The sequence below is a fragment of the Nuphar pumila genome, chromosome 6, assembly GCF_984573655.1.
Source record: "Nuphar pumila chromosome 6, dmNupPumi1.hap1.1, whole genome shotgun sequence".
NCBI lineage: Eukaryota > Viridiplantae > Streptophyta > Magnoliopsida > Nymphaeales > Nymphaeaceae > Nuphar > Nuphar pumila.
The window spans coordinates 9,664,446-9,682,185 of record NC_143254.1 but is presented as its reverse complement, the minus strand read 5'-3'; the positions used below and the strand labels follow the sequence as shown (position 1 = coordinate 9,682,185).

The window sequence follows — 17,740 nt, the reverse complement described above, 5'->3', positions numbered from 1 at the left end:
TGCCCCTTGTCTAGACTCAATATTATACGAATAGAAAAAGGGAAAACAAAAAAGAAATGAAAAGGAAAGAAAAAAAATAAAAAGTGTAAACATGGATTCGTTGCACAAGATAGCATATTTGTCTCAAATTATGTCTACAAAGGGCAAACCGAAAACAAATTTTTTTATTACAGTGGTACTTACGCTCTATACGCAAGTGACAGATGCAGGCCTAAATTTATTGATCTCTTTCAAAATAAAAAAAAGATAGAAGTCGTGATTCAGTCAGTGGGACGTTCAATATCCTAGAAAATGCACGATCGCACTATTAACGAATCTTCTAAATTTGTACGAAGAATGATCTAGCATTATGGCATGGCATTCACGTACCGAAACCCTGACATTTACCAATCTTTCACCCTTTTGCATGGTTTAAAATTAAATCGATGCTGATGTTATTTTCTGTCGTATCTTTTTTCTACTATACATTTTGCACTATTGTGTAGAGAAATTAGTTCTTTCAATATTTGTCATCCTCGCTAAATATTTAAAGCATATGGCTTTTAATGATTGATTGCACCTTTAATATTCTCACTAAGCATCAACCAGACAAGTTTGGTTTATCTAAAAGGAAATTCATTAATCTTCAATAATTTCTCTCGCTTGAGATAGCCACAAAAACAACAAAATTTAGGTAAGTACTCTGCAAACCAAATGAAATATAATACAACAACTCAATATTAGGGATACATTCTGAGATGCAAGTTTTCAGTCTAAGAAATTTATGAATTTCACCACTGACGAAAAGCACCCATTCTAATATCTGCCTCAATGTTTATGTGAATGGATTGTGCACTATATTGCTTAGGCTCGAATATTCCACAGTTCTTCTTATTCTGCACATACCACCATGCTTGAAAGAGAACAATCAAACTATCTTTTTTTTAAGGAACATCAATTTCCAAACTGTCAACCGTTTGTTATCATCTAATTGATTTATCAAAACCAAAGGTTGCATGATAGCATACCACTTTTTCTTAGGCATTTTTTGTTTTTTCTTTGGTCTCTGGTATGAGGGCAGGTCGTGTATATCCTCTCACATCTTTGTATTTGGATCCAAGGATATGGAGGGTATATGGGGTAACATAGAGATTAGTTAGGGATAATTTACACCTTTGAGTTGCATGGGCTCTATAAATACCCATGCTAGGGTTTGCATATTATCATTATCCTATATTTCTAACGAGAATTACTTCTCTTTGGCCTCTCTTTTCGTAAATTGGATTTGGCACTTTCTTTTTTAGGCTTGAGATAGACTCATTAGGGTTTTCCTAACGAGAATTCCTCCATCTTTTTTGTTTCACCCTTCCGCCATTAGCTGACCCCCTTATTCCTTCTAGCTGAGATACATGCTTGAATATCTTGTTTAAATCCTTATGTCTGATATCTTGAATAGATACATGGTTGATATCTCGAATGTTGAATTACATGCTTAAGATATCTTATAAAATGACTCTTGCATGAATGTGACTTGCACAATTATGATGTACATGAATATGATATGCATGATGGTAATATACTTGATTTAAATGTTTGATTTTATGTTGTTTCAATCTTTATGTGGTTTTCACCTACCAGACATTCATGAGTCTAACCGGTATTATGGGATATGTTCAGGTGAGCAATGATAAGCAGTGTGATGGTGTGATGCAGCAGTAAGGCCAGGATATCATACTCTATCAACTCCCAATCTTAGTAATTTTGGGTCTGAGTTAGAATGAGACATTTTGACTTTTATATTTGATTATGTTAATATTAAATATAGATACTTTAAGATTAAGTTGGAATGACAGTTACTTTTGTTTCAATGCATATGGAGTCAGATTCTTGATGAATCATTTAGTGTAGACTTGGATCCAAGTTCAAATGAGAATTGAATCCAGTCTAGTTTAATGTGTTAGTTTCTGTAACTAACTCGCTTAGAGTTGTCTAATTCAAACCAAAATGATTTTCACTATGTACCGAGCCTCTTATTCGAGTTGGATTATATATATTTCAAAAAAAAATAATTCAAAATTTATACTTAATTTTTGGGTTAGAAATTTTGGGGTGTTACATCAAATACCATTGTAGTTAGGTAACTTGTTACATTAAATACATAAGATACACTCATTGACAGCCCCAACCTTTATTGTCCAACTTACTTTGTCCAGCCCTCTAGATTAGCGATGAATTAGTAATTCTATCTCGCCAATTATAGGGTAGAATACTAACTTGAAAACAAAAGCTGGTGTTAACCCAAGTACCACCCAATGTTTAGTTTATGATTGAAGAAATTTGATTAAACAAATAGAAAACTTTGATGAACTGCCAAGCTTTTTGTATGCCCATGAATTAGACTGAAACTACTTGAAAATATGAGGCCATTTTAATTTAAAGTTGAGATTTACCTCATCTGAAAAAAATATGGGTTCTCGCTTCGCAAGTTCAAAAATCTTTCTTCCTTAAGTGGCCAGGGATCAAATTGAGTAAAATGTTAAAAAAAATGTTTTGAAACCTAAAAGAAATAAAATATACGTTTAAAAAAGTTTAGTTGGCTCCCCGTTATTATGCGAATGCCACCCACATGTGATGGTGGTGGTGCTCATGTTCCATGAGACTAAATTCTAACAGTCAAAAAGCGAAAAAAACCAAAAGCCATATAAAGCTAGAGGCACGGAGTCAAATTCATTTCCCCCACTTAGATTCCATGTTAGTGGAGTCGCTTTTTCAGATTGTGAAAGATGAATAGTAAGAACGTGCAATGCCTTCCTCTTCCTCTCACTTTAATTGTTATAAGATCTATCCAACCGATCAACTTAAGATACGAGAGAAATAGATACATGGCATTTATCAACCAACTTAAATTCATTACTGCCATATAATGATAATGTGAAATAAAAATAAAGAACGTTTAAAAAGTTTAGTTGGCTCCCCATTATTTTGGGGAATGCTGCCCACATGTGGTGGTGGTCATGTTTCATGCGACTAAATTCTAACAGTCAAAAGGAGAAAAAACCAAACGCTAGAGGCACGAAGTCAAATTCATTTCCCCCACTTAGATTCCATGTTAGTGGAGTCGCTTTTGCAGATTGTAAAAGATGAAGCAAGGACGGGAAGTGTCTTCCTCTTCCTCTAACTTTAATTGTTATAAGATACGAGAGAAATAGATGCATGGCATTTATCAACCAACTGCAATATAAGGATAATGTGAAATAAAAATACAGAACCCATACATTTATTGCAACATAAAATACCAAAGACATCATTGGACTGTAGCTTCTTTCTTTCCCTCACAACGGAAGCTAAAAGAGGAAGTTGTTAAAGCATATACAGCACCGCATCAACGCAACTGGAATCTGCTGCCAATCCAAAACTAAAAACGTACCACTGCAAGATACGGCACATTCCATCTACTGTGAACATATACCCATCTGGAAAGATGGCTGATAAATCTTCCTTCTACTACGCATATAGGGAAGGCAAACCACATAAAAATAGACATATATAAAACTACTTACGCCACTGGGCTGCTGGCATTATCTGAAACTCAAGCTGCTGAAACCATCCAGCAGTATCACAGGTGTCTAGCTTGGCATCCTGGAACCGCAAAAGCGCTTGTTCTGAATTCTAACACCCCCTAGATCGATTCAGCAGCATCCCGGTATCTTTTTTTTTTTTAATAGTATCTCCTTCATTTTCTGTTCCTCCAAAAAAAAAAAAAGATACCGGAATGCTGCTCAATCTAATGTCCGTACGTGCGTCTAGAATCCTGACACCCCATGCGGTGCTGCCCACTACTGCGAAGGCTGCTCTCAACACACTGGATCTCGAATGGTCATTTAGGTTCCAGTGCACCACTATGCTTGAACCTAGACTATCGTTTGTGTGTGATGTGAGCCACGCGCTCTGACGCACTGCCCATCTTGAACCTCACCCTAGTCTAGCCCTGTTTTCTCCAAGGTTCTCCGTTGGGTGAAATCATGGCACTGCTTCTGTCAGTTAGAACTGTCATGGGCACACCCGCTCGGAATTTAGTAGTTTATTCTTGATTCCATCTCTAGTTTTGCAAATATCTGGGGCACAGTTGCCTGGATTATTAGAAAATCTGGATGATTGTCTGGCAATCCAGGTAGTTGGGCCAACTGGGATGTTTCTTCTAGGACTTGATGTATTTGTATATAACTAACCAAACATCCATTATATGTATGAGAATCAGCAATTACTATTGTTGATGATCGGTGTTAGTGACTAGAGCTCTACTTTAGGGTCCAAGTTGTGATCTGCAACTCAGCATCCTGAACTGCAGATCTTTAGCAAATAGATTCTCTTCATCAAGCAAATTCCGTGCACACACACTAGGTCCCTGGCTGCACCTTGATCCATTGCACAATGCTAACCAACTTAGTCACGCCCACTAGCGCTTGGATTTCAATGACCAGAGCTTTACCAAGTGGTTTCAGTAAAAAATAACCATCTTTTTCAAATAAAAAGTAGATGTGAACATTACGGCTGAAAAGCTATGTCACAGGGGCATGCCATTTTGGACGCGTGTCGCTGGTGACATGAGCAGACACACGGGCACAGGTGAAATTATTTTAATATAATATTTAAATATTTTTTGATATTTGCAATAAAATTCATTATTATTATTAAAATATCAAAAAGTAGTTTTTATTGATTAAATAATTAAAAGAATTCCATGTCCTCGTGTCCTATTTTCCTAAAATGTTTCAAACTACATGTACATGACAATTTTAAAAAATGTGAGGGGACACAACTATATATATATATATATATATATATATATATATATATATATATATATATCACATAAATATAAAATAAATTCAAAAAATTAAATTCATAAATTAATTCAACATTTTAACATTTAACAAGCTTTTATTCAAAGAATCAAAAGTAAGAACCTAAAAACAATTTGATGCACTTTTATTTTATTTAAGTGTGGGTAGGCAATGGTACCAGTTTAGTATGCTCTGAGTTAAGGCAGCTGTTACTTTTACATGGTTGGGGCAAGTAAGGTTGGGTGATCATGTCCCAAACCCATAGTGACCCAGTTTTCGGTGAGCCTTCCTTAATCATAAAAGAAAAAATTAACCTTGTACATATTATCTATTTGTCTTCTTCTTTATGGCTCATCTTTTGTAAGATTTTACTTTTCACTAAATGTAAAGCAAGTTTAAGCACGTTTTCATTCTCCACCAAAATTCCAAAGCCCACCACTTTTGGGTGTTCTCAAACAGAGAAACCGATGAGAATAAATGAAGCTAAAAATCCAATGAATAAATAACACGAGGAGAGGAAGAAGCACGCAGAGGGAGAAGGGAGGCGATGAGATCGAATCGAATCCTTCTGAAATGGATCATCCTAGTTCGGCACGGTGAGAGTCAGGGCAACTGCGACAGCGCCGCCTTCACGACCACCCCCGACCACTGGATCCCACTCACTTGGACCGGTCTCCGCCAGGCACGGGAAGCAGGGGCGGGGATCCTCCGGATAGTCATCTGATATCGACTGGAGGAAGACCAGAGGGTGCACTTCTACATATCGTTGTACGCCCGAATGCGGTCAACGCTATCGGAGATCGGCTAGAGCTTTCATCGGAAGGAGATTGCCGGGGAAAGGAAGGAGTGTCGGATCAGGGAGTAGGACTTCGGCAACTTCCAGGTGGTGGAGAGGATGCGGGATGACAAGGAGACCCGGCATTGTACCCATATATATATATATATATATATATATATATATATATATATATATATATATATATATATATATATATATATAGAGAGAGAGAGAGAGAGAGAGAGAGAGAGAGAGATAGATGAGTGTATCGTCAAACTGTTAAAATGTCTGAGATAAATCAAACAATTTTTGTGAAGCAGGTTATATGTTACCCCCCGAACAGGGCATCTCATGCTCGGGGGTCCCAAAAAGCACCACGTATTTAAGCATTTGCATCTCGTATCCCCATGTTTGTCAGCATTAATTAGCATTGGAGTTTGATGCGGTTGCAAAGACTTAAGTACCCTCTCCTCCATTGGTGCCAAAAAAAATGATGATTCTAGAAAAGGAGTGGTTGTAAAGACTTAAGTGTCCCAAAGATGATTATTTAAAACCCAGCCTCTACACTGCAAAATTATCCGAGAAAGAAATCTCCCCTGGAGGAGGCCATGAACATCAACCCTCTCACTCTCTCTCTCTCTCTCCCTTCTCTTTCTGCTTCTATGCACATCCAACAGAAGATCCTACATTGCTCCATCAAGCACCGACTGACCTGCACATTGACTGTTGTGGAGCCTGATTCAGAGTTTTTACCCTTACAGGAGAGGGGTCTGAGAGCTCCTCCCAACGTGAGTAGCATCATTCAACTTGAAGAGTTGTGGAGCTTGATTCAGAGTTTTACCCTTACAGAAGAGGGGTCTGAGGGTTCCTCCCAGCGTGGGTAGCATCATTCAACTTGATGAGTTGTGGAACTTGATTCAGAGTTTTTGCCCTTACAAGAGGAGGGTTTGGGGGCTCCTCCCATCGTGGATAGCATCATTCAACTTGATGAGTTGTGGAGCCTGATTAAGAGTTTTTGCCCTTACAGGAGGGGGGTTTGGGGGCTCCTCCCAGCGTGGGTAGCATCATTCAACTTGATGAGTTGTGGAGCTTGATTCAGAGTTTTTGCCCTTATAGGAGGAGGGTTTGGGGGCTCCTCCCAGTGTGGATAGCATCGTTCAACTTGATTCATTGTGGAGCCTGATTCAAAGTTTTTGCCCTTACAGTAGGGGAGCCCCCTGACCCCCACTCCTGTAAGGGCAAAAACTCTAAATCAAGCTCCACAACTCATCAAGTTGAATGATGTTACCCACGCTGGGAGGAGCCCCCAAACCCCCTCCTATAAAGGCAATAACTATGAATCAGGCTCCACAACTCATCAAGTTGAACGATGCTACAGTCAGTGTGCAGGTCAGTCGGTGTTTGATGGAGCAATGTAGGATTGTCTGTTGGATGTGCACAGAAGTAGAGAGAGAAGGGCGAGAGAGTGAGAGGGTTGATGTTCATGGCCTTCTCCAGGGGGAACTCTTTGCCTCCCTTGATTTCTTCTCTAGAGAGAGGGAGAGGGTTTTATAGTGTTTTACGGAGAAGGAAGAAGAAAAAGATGACGATGAAAAGTTCAAACAGACATTTTTGATGGCTCAGGTTCATTTCGCTGGATGACCATCGGATCGTCGGCTCACCATCGTTTCGCCGGATCGCCATCGACGAAACGATTAAGGTTTATTTCGCTGTGTAGACTTTGAAGAGTCAACATCATCCTCGACTTTCTAGATGGAGGACATGCTTGTCCTTTTTTTGAACCGTTTGTTTTTTCTTTTTTGAATGAAGGGCATTTTTGTTATTTTCTCAAACCATCGTTTTATGAGAAGAATAACAAGAAAGGGTACTTAAGTCTTTGCAACCACACTAGACTCCAATGCTAAGTGATGTCAACATACACGGGAATACGAGCCTCATGTGCTTGTATACGTGGTGCTCATTCAGACCCCCGAACACAGACGTGGGATTCAGTGAATCATCGGAGGAGAACATACACCACCCTCTCCAGTTTTTGTAATGTTGATCGTGTGCGTGATCAGCTGCACATATTTTTTTGCATTTTTTTTTATTTTTAACAACGGTCAAAAACCACGCTAAAGGGTTGTTTTTCAAATTTTTTTACCGCATATATATATATATATATATATATATATATATATATATATATATATATATATATATATATATATAAGGTTTTTGTGCAAATCTAACCCGGCAAAAGCATTCGTCATGGTCCATTTTGCTAGGAATCGACGGTTGGATCATCATAACTGGATCAAGAAACACAATTTTTTATGCTTGAATATTTATGAAATTTCTAAAGAGATGATTTACAACCCTTAAAAGATCCTTCTTATACATCATAATTAGATGATCCAAGAGTCTATTTCTATAAAACCAAGTGTCTAGATCACATCGATACCGTAAAATAAATAAAAAAAAGTAAAGAACCTACAAAAATCTTGGTTCAGACCAGTAAATACATTTGGTTGGTAAACATATTTTAGTTACTATATATATATATATAGAGAGAGAGAGAGAGAAATGGGTACTTACAATGAAATGTGCTAAATGGGTTTTTCTGTTCTTTCTGTATTTTTTTTGGCAGTTAGAGCCCCATAAATGTGTTAGGCATGATCAATTTACAATGTGTTAGGCATGATCAATTTACGAGGAATCCACACCTGGATCATGTGTTTTCAATAAAAAAACATATTCTCATATATAAAAAGATGAATATCAATTACTTATTTCCTTTACTATTCGTTTTATTTCTTGTCTTTCTACTTATTTCTAGCAATTCCTGTTTTCCCAATAATTCATAGTTTTCAGTAGATTTAGTAAATCCAATCTTGGAATTACGTCAATTAATATCAGACCCCAAGATCTTCTCCTCAATTGGTTCACAAGACTATTCTCGAGAACGGTCGTGTTGGTTTTTCAGTTTCGCCAATCATGGAATATGAGGAGTTGCATCCAAAAAGGCATTGGTCAAACCAAAGTGAAAATAAAATAAAAAAATAAAAAGACAATTACAATATAGTTCTTAGTGGACAATTTTATTTACAGATCCAATAAAAAGACCAAAATACCCATATAAGTTATGACTACTTATAAAGGTATTTATATATATTTTCTGCTATATATATACATTTTAATTATTTATTTTAACAGTAACATACTGTTTTTTTTTTCAGGCTAAATGAGTAATGGCAGATGCACATTAACAAAGTAACCATACTGTTTATTTTCTTCCGGTTCCCAAAGGGAGAGTCGGCTGCTGACGTCTACGACCGAGTCACCAGTACAAATCTCTCTCTCTCTCTCTCTCTGCTGTTTTACTCGGTGAATATGTTTGGACTCACGTTAGTCAGACTTGGAATCCAATGCGAAATGAGCTTTTTTGAAATATCATGCAAAAGGTGGGATTCTAGATGGAAATTTTCAAACACTCTAGCCAACGCCACATTCCAGCCTGAGGGCTATTTTCTTTTCTTCTTCTTTTTCTCGATAGACAAACTGGGGTTAGGCAGATCCCTACCAGTTCATTAATCTGTAAGTATGAAGGGTATTTATAACTCTTTTAAGAGGGAGCCAGTCGGGAGGGTGATCTTTCCATGATTTCACTCTCAGCAATCTAAATAATTTCACCACATTCTTAGCCAAAAATTGGAGAACCGCAGCACTTTCTGCATCAGGACTTTTTTTTTATAGGCAAGTTGGGGTTAGGCAGTCCCCTACCAGTTATACAACTATACCATTGGGTTTTGAACCTGCAACGTCCCAACATAAAGTGATGTGCGCTAGCTGCTCCTACCAGACAAGCTGAGCCCCCGTTGGTACGCAGACTCTTTTAAATGTGTACAACAAAACTGAAGTTTCTGGTGTGATTTTTTTTTTATAGGGAAGCTGGGGTTAGGCAGAGAACCCTACCAGTTATACAACTATGCCATTGGGTTTTGAACCTGCACCGTCCCAACACAAGGTGCTGCTCCTACAAGACAAGCGGAGCCCCAGTTGGTACAACTATACCATTCTGGTGTGATCTTTGCTTCCAATAGAAACACAACGTCCACCCTTGGCAGTGGGCCCTCCTCTTTCCCTTTAGTTTGCGTCCTGCATGAGGTTCTGCTGCGTCGTGCAAGAACCTCTGAGACGTGGTTCCTTGCCCACCCCCTCCTCAACCTCCTCAGGTTCATGTTATCATCTTCATGGATGGGGGATAAGTAAATTCCTTCGTTGCCACAGCAGCCATGCTGTCCTTCAGCCTCATCAGGGCTGAGCTAGTATCCCCCTGTGGTGACACTTAGTTCACCTTGTTCCCACTCTTAATTCTTCCCTCTCTAGTCAGCGCATTGCTCATGTCTCTCATGGTGTCCTGTTTCCACAAGACACCCTTCTTTTTAAAACAAGTCTAAGAGGTCTTACTCAACTCCCTATTCTCCTTACCCGGATCCTTGCATTTGCAGCTGGACAGTTTAGGCCTAAGAGCTTTCATGAGACCCAAATCTCGATCTGGGTCTCTTAGTCAACGCTGTGTCCGGTAAGTATCTCAGGAGATTGGAACAACGATTGTCCGTGGCACCTTAATGACTTCTTTGAGCACTTGAAGGAATCTGATGAAGATGACAACTTGGAAGAAGAAGAAGAAGAAGATAACCTGAGTTTGATTAATGGAGTTAAGACCATAGATTGCTCTTAAGCCAACCATAATCAATATTTAATATTATTGTTATTATTCCAATTTGAGTAAGAAAAAATTCCAACGTATGCATTGTGAAGACACCTAAGCAATGGATAGCTGAAGAAGATGGTCCAAGGAGAAGCAACAGAAAACCTGCAAGTTATGGCTGTGAAGATTATAAGGTACAATGTAGCATGTGGGAATATGTAGTATGTAATGAGTCACAATCATTCCAAGCACATGCATGCCTGCAAGCATTTATAAGGAGTGATCATACATGTAATTGATTTCTCATAAAGAAATTATTGAGCTGTTTTTATTAAGTCATGAAACAAATAAACATGGTTCAGGATGCTGGGGTGAACTTGATAGAGATGCTATTGACACAATGCCGCTCATCGATAGGGTTAGGAAAACCTTCTCCCTTGAATACATGGCCCAAGTGCCCACCACAGGCTGCACATGTGATCTCCGTCCTCCTCCCATCAGGATCAGGCTGAAATATTGCAAGACATGGGTTCTATTAGAGCTCAAATATTAAGCCTGCGGCCATGAGAGAAGCAACAAGCACAAAGAGAGAAGAATACTCGAGAGTTCATTTCACAAAGAAACAATTTGTTACAACCCTTATAAAGGGACGACCTCATTTACAACTACACCATGAAAATGGACATAAAAGACCATATGATTTTTTGACTCCTACAACTGAAATATATTATGCACAGAAATACCCCTTAAAAATAATGTAATGTACAAGAGGGGCCACAAGAACACTAGTCATACAATGTTTACATTTCTCAACAGGTTCAAAATAGTTGAATTTAGTTAGTAAAGGTTCGCTTTCAATTCAGTAACCTGAACAATTCTCAAATAGTAAGGGGAGCCATCACAGATTTGGTGTTCAAACCTAAGTCGGCCAATTTTTTTTTTTTTTATAACCCACACCCAGCACGAAGACCTGGTCATGCTGGCTCAGCCTGCCATACCTATAGTCATCGTGCCACCAGCATAAAACTCGGCTAGGATCCCTGGGCCTATGCTATGCATTGGATTGTCTAGAGGGGCGATGCCCATGGGAATAGAACCTTGACTGCCAGTCTAGCAGCCAAGGCCTCACCCCATTACGCCAAACCCCCTTGGGGGCAGTCGGTCCATTATTTGATCCAATAAAAACCTGGCCCAATCGGGAAAACAATTTCTGAAGGCCATAGCAAATCTCCCCAATAAAGATGAATCAGTGATACTTGACCAGGCAATGGGTAGCTAGTATCAAGTAACTCATGAAATCCAAACCCACATGAGAAATTTAGAGACTTGGTGCTCTAGCACAAGACTTTTAATTCCATAAGAAACCTGGCCTGCTCAGTAAAACGATTGCACAAGGCCATAGCAGGTCACTCAAGAAAGTTGAGTCAGTGATACGAGTATCAAATAACAAAATAGCCGCGGTCTCACTGAGCAAGGTGACAGACATGATCCCTTTCGAAAATTGTGTCTACTCAGTTTAAAGTTTATATGAGACTATTCACTGTGGCCATGGTCTAAGATGTCCAGGCCCATTTTACTGGCTCAACCATACAACCAGTCTGAATTATAGTGAGTTCATAGTATTGAAATATTAATAGGTTATGACCAGAAAGATGGAAGAGAGAGCTCACGCTGCAGTTTATTGCTCCAGGCAGTCCCTCAAAAAATGCAGGCCATCCACATCCAGAGTTGAATTTGGTAGTTGATTTATAAAGTGGAGTCCCACAACCTGCGCAGCTGTATATACCATCTTCAAAGAACTTGTTGTATTCCCCAGTGCCACGTAGCCTGCACACAGTTACCTTCATCAGGAATCAAAAGTGCAAATGAATGTGCCAGGCATGTGCACTGTAGGTGTGGCCGTATACACACACACAAAAGTGTCTTCTGAGGTACACAAATAGAAACACAGTATAGAATCTAAAAGTCAAGCCAACATTTCCTAGCAACCACGTTTGCAAAGTCGGGTATGGTAAAAGAGATTTTGTTTTGTCATAGAGCTGTCACACATTTACATGTGACAGTTACTGAGACTGGCTTTCTAAACAAAGAAAAGCAGTCAGCTAACATACAATGCATGCTACAAAATAGTTTTCAATCTACACACGCCACTGTATCAAATGATTATCAGAAAAAAAAAATTATGAAAAAAACATATCAACCAGTCCTACAATGGTGGGCTTTTTTTCTGAATCAAAGTAACACTATTATTGAGAAAAATCAGAATACCAGTGACAAGGGTCGTTAGTTACAACAAAGCAAGTAGTATTGCACTTCCATTCTATTCAGCCCCATCCAATCTGTTACACCATTTCATAAAGCACTAGCACATATATCCCATTGAACAGCATAATGAATAGTGATCAGTTTGGCACATTATCTTTGAAGACTCATTTCTTTCCAGGCACACGTGCCACCATGACAACACACAAAGCTCAAAGGAATGCTTCCCCAGGCAACTTTTAAAGCCATTGAAGATATGGACTCAACCATAAATTGTGTTCTGCTCATTCTTGGTTAACTTGGAAAAGTTACCTGCCAACTGAAAACCCTACAAATTATTTTGCATGCTGATCTTATCTGATGATACCAACCATGCAGAAATCTTTGCCTTGACGAGGGACCAAAGCTCCAAATAATATTTGTAAGAAAAGGATTCACACAAGGTCAATTAAGCAACTGATAGAAGGATGTCAAAGAGAAACTTCCCAAAGTATCACATCTATATGAAGGAATCCTCATTTTCGCTCAGTTTCCAGATAGAGAGGTGATTCGTCAATTTTAGCCATTAGTCAAATCCCAAGTTTTTGAAATTTCTTCAAGTTTCTTCTAAACTACAGACTCCAGCCTGCGTGTGGTTCCCAGCAATCTATTATCACAGCATTCCTATTCATCACAATTCTGTTAAGTCCCAGGTAAAGATCTGTCAGTTAGCGTACACTGCTCCAACCACCTTTCCAGAAGAGAATCATGTCCCTTTCCCTAGTTTAATATCCAGGAAAAAAGCAAACTCATCAAAGAGTGAGATCGAGTCTTTCCACATAACAGAATGTGCCTCCATACGGTTTCCCAACTCCATGGCATGTCACTAGCTCCATATTTCACCTTAATCCGATCCATGATATGTCATCCTTACTCGGTGCCTACCATCATTTAGCTAGGAGAGCCTTAATCAATTTAATCAACCTGGTGCATAAGACTCCCAGGATTGACAAGAGATTGAAAGAGAAGGTAGTAGAAGATGATGATGCAATATTGGAATAATGACAATAAATGAAGGCTTCATGAGGTAGGACAATAAGGGTGGAATCACAACAGAAGATACATACACATGCTTAAACAATAATCTAGGAAGATTAGGCAGAGAAGTATGCTTAATAGAACCCCTGTCAGGAACAACTATATGTACAAAATTGAATAAAAGAAAAAATCCATCAAGAGAAGGCAATAAAAGCCTCAATGACACTTGATATATAAGCAACTAATAACATTTCCCTACATCAGATCAGGTTAAGTTCAACCAATAACTAAACATCAGCCAAAATATAACGTAAACAGCATTTAAGAGTCTATAAGTCCAGAATCTGCAGACAAAACCAAGTTTGGATCAACAGTAGGGGCTGATAAATTATTGCATAGCTATTTCACTAAATGAGTAATTTGAAGTTTGAACAGGTGTAGCTAGAAAATAATATGAAAAAGATAAAAACTAGTGGTAACTGAGAGAGCAAAACGTACTCTAACACACATCTAAGAAGGCAGGATGAACACAAGTTATATCCTAATAAAATAAATGAAAACCATGGAGATCCTCATGTACAACTATCAAAATCAGAATCCAGAAAAAAGAAAAGTGACTATTTCACAATCAAAACACCTGAAAATGACAGTGATAAGGAAAATGGAACAAGATCCATCCATGTGAAGAAATCTGTCAGAAAAACGTCAGAACCCAAGATTCAGCAAAGCAGACACCAGACCAAATAATGGGAATTTTAAGGGAAAATAATGCAGGTCCAAGGGCTTAAGGAAAAATGCTTAGCAAATAGATGGATAGAACTAAATCTAGAAACTATATGAAATTGATGGACACAAAGTACCAATGACCAAAATGACAACAAAAAATTAGAAGAGCTTTCTGGCTCCATCAAAATAAACTGCCTGCAGACGAGCAATTCAAATTAGAAAGGATAATTGTGCTGACTATATGTGCAATTGCCACCATCTCCCCTACTAACCTCCCCCGCCCCCCACACGAAACCCCACCCCAGCAACACACAGGAACACAAAAACATGCGTAAAACATGCATAAAGAACTAAAGCTTGACCAATTTTTTTGCAAGGGGACGCTATACAACCATGAAGGAAAGGCATGCAAGCACAACCAGATAATCAATTACACGAAAATATTAAGTCCGTAGAAGTCATAACCTAGCAATCAGAATTGGCCTAAATCTCAAAATTATCATTCAGATGCTATAATCAAGCCAACAAAAAATACAACAATAATCATAACGGCAACAACAAACATAGAGGAATTTTCGTCAAAATTGATTACGACAACCATGCTCCAGGAATAACAACCAAAAACGAAAAAAAGAATGCCAGCATAAACGGGTCACCGCAATTTAACTAAAAATAAGTCTGTATGATTCAAGAGGAGATTGAATACCCGGTACACGGGTACGCTCAAATTAACCAAATAATGATGACATGATGATAGAAAGGAGCACAGAGAACCAAGAAACCACAATCCAACACAAAACCGTAAAATTCATCACATTGTGGGCATACATCAACCAAAAAACGCAGAATAACTTGAGAAAAAAAGAAAACGCTTGGTTTAACAAGAAAAATGACTACCATGATGATGGAAAGGAGTACAAAGAACCAAGCAGTCATAATTCAACACAAAACCACAAAATTTATCCCATGGGTAGACACAAATGAACCCACAAATCGAAGAAAAACGCCCAAGAACCAAACGTGTATCGACACAAAGATGATGAAAGGATGCAGAACAAACACAGCCAAGATTTCTCACATCAAACATAAAATAAAAGCAACAAGACGGTTTGGATTTCTTACTCTGTCCCCTTCTGCCTGAGGATTCTGAATTGCTCCGGAGATAGGATGGCCCTCCACTCTTCCTCCGTCCTGTTAACCGAACTAGGTGAAGCCATCGTCGCTCCTCCCCTTGTTCTCCTGAGAGAGAAAGGACCAGCAAAACTACTCGTGGGAACACTGAAGGTGGTGGTGGAGTTATATCGGGCTGTGGGTACAGAAATAGAAGGTAGTGAAGAATGAATGTGCCCCAGAAAATAGGAAAGGGGAGGTTGTGGTATCGGCGTGGGTCCCAATCGGCCTTTCCCTGAAAGTGATGATCTTAAGAATTGAAAGTAGCCTTCATTAGCCTTCATTTTCAACTTTACAATTGTTGGTAACTGATCTGGGAATCCCCATATTTGGCCAATATGTATTTACCGGAGAAGCGCCATCTTAAGGGGGAAACCCCTCTTCCCAATCGGGAAGCGCCAAAGTGAGGGAAACTCGCTTCTTATCGGGGAAAAGCGTGCTTCTTACATTGCTTCATTCTCACGTCCTATTTGTTTTTCGCTCACTTTTTCTTCGTTCCCTTTCGCTTTCTTCTCGTTTTTTGTGTTTTTCATGTTATTATTTATTTTTTCTCGCTATCCTTTCGCTTTTCACTCAATTTCTCTCGCTTCCTTCAGCGAGCAGGTTATATGTTCCCCCCCGAATAGGGCAGTTAGCTACATCTCATGATCGGGGGTCCCAAAGAGCACCACGTATGTAAGCATGTGCGTCTCGTATCCCCATGTTTGTCAGCATTAATTAGCGTTGGAGTTTGATGCGATTGCAAAGACTTAAGTACCCTCTCCTCCATTAGTGCAAAAAAAAATGACGGTTCTTGAAAAGGAGTGGTTGTAAAGACTTAAGTGCCTCGAAGATGATTATTTAAGACTCAGTCTCTGCACTGCAGGATTATCCGAGAAAGAAATCTCTCATGGAAGAGGCCATGAACATCAACCCTCTTACTCTCTCTCTCTCCCTTCTATTTCTGCTTCTGTGCACATCCATTAGAAGATCATACATTGCTTCATCAAGCACCGACTGACCTGCACAGGAAGAGGGTCTGGGGGCTCCTCCCAGCATGGGTAGCATCACCAGTGTGGGTAGCATCATTCAACTTGAAGAGTTATGGAGTCTGATTCAGAGCTTTTACCCTTACAGAAGGGGGGTCTGAGGGCTCCTCCCAGCGTGTTCATGGCCTTTTGCCCTTACAGGAGGGGGGATTTATATTTCGTAGAACACCCGTCACCGGAACGAAATGAACACCCGTCACCGGAACGACGGCTCCGCTGAGACCTCCTCGCTAGGGAGAGGAAGACGACGTGGTGGAGCTTCTGCTGGCCATCCTCAGTGCGACTGCACCGACTGGGTTGCTGTCGAGGAGGAGGGCGAGAACGGTGACTCTTAGCTTGGGCAATCTTTCTTTTGATGATTGTGGTTGTAATGTATTGTTGAAGTTAAAATGGGGAATGAAATGACAATAAAATTTGCTGAAAATTTACAGAAATAAACTAGACTCAATAACGAAGACCCCACTTTTTACGGATTTGGAACATGACCTCTGGTTAGGGAGATATGGCCCTGACAAGTTGGTCATAATTCGGGTAGCGATTTACAACGATTTGCTTACTGAATAACATTACAAATCGCTATAGCGATTTGCGGAAACACTACAAATCGCTATAGCGATTTGCGAAAGAATCTACAAATCGCTATAGCGATTCACGGAAGACACTACAAATCGCTATAGCGATTTGCGAAAGAATCTAAAAATCGCTATAGCGATTCACGAAAGACACTACAAATCGCTATAGCGATTTGCGATTTGTAGTGTCTTCCGCAAATTGCTATAGCGATTTATAGTGTCTTCTGCAAATCACTATAGCGTTTCGTTGGAGACCCGAAAATACTACAAATTGCTGTAGGAAAGCCCGATAATACTACAAATCATTGTTGGAAGGCCCAAAAAAAATTTGGTCCGGAGGGCGCTGCCCCCCGAGCCCCCCGCCAGGGGCGGCCCCCCCTGGACCCCCGCGCCGGGGGGGAGCCCCCGGACCCCCCTCCTGTAAGGGCAAAAACTCTAAATCAGACACATAAGTAAAGAGAGAAGTGAGAGAGAGTGAGAGGGTTGGTGTTCATGGCTTTCTCCAGGAGGAACCCTTTACCTCCCTTGATTTCTTCTCTAGAGAAAGAGAGGGTTTTACAGTGTTTTACGAAGAAGGAAGAAGAAGAAGATGGCGATGGAGCAATGTAGGATCGTCTGTTGGATGTGCACAGAAGTAGAGAGAGAAGGGAGAGAGAGTGAGAGGGTTGATG

At 39.6% G+C, this 17,740-nt stretch overlaps 1 protein-coding gene across 1 annotated transcript; it reads right to left on the bottom strand.

Moving 5' to 3' along the window:
- Positions 1–10,440: 10,440 nt before the first annotated feature.
- On the bottom strand, positions 10,441–15,616 carry LOC149833894 (peptide methionine sulfoxide reductase B5-like). Its single transcript, XM_090011089.1, has 3 exons — positions 15,422–15,616; positions 11,965–12,121; positions 10,441–10,802 (listed from the first exon to the last, which is right to left on the bottom strand). Exons 1-3 carry the CDS (start codon positions 15,514–15,516, stop codon positions 10,653–10,655), a joined length of 402 nt encoding a protein of 133 aa, XP_089867215.1. The 5' UTR covers positions 15,517–15,616; the 3' UTR covers positions 10,441–10,652.
- Between the last annotated feature and the right edge of the window lie 2,124 nt (positions 15,617–17,740).

Coding starts and splice junctions, on each gene's coding strand:
- LOC149833894 (XM_090011089.1), bottom strand. CDS start 15,516: ATGGCTTCACCTAGTTCGGTTAACAGGACGGAGGAAGAGTGGAGGGCC. Junction 12,122..15,421: donor CTCAGGCAGAAGGGGACAGA/GTAAGAAATCCA, acceptor AACTGTGTGCAG/GCTACGTGGCACTGGGGAAT. Junction 10,803..11,964: donor CTGGAGCAATAAACTGCAGC/GTGAGCTCTCTC, acceptor GCAATATTTCAG/CCTGATCCTGATGGGAGGAG.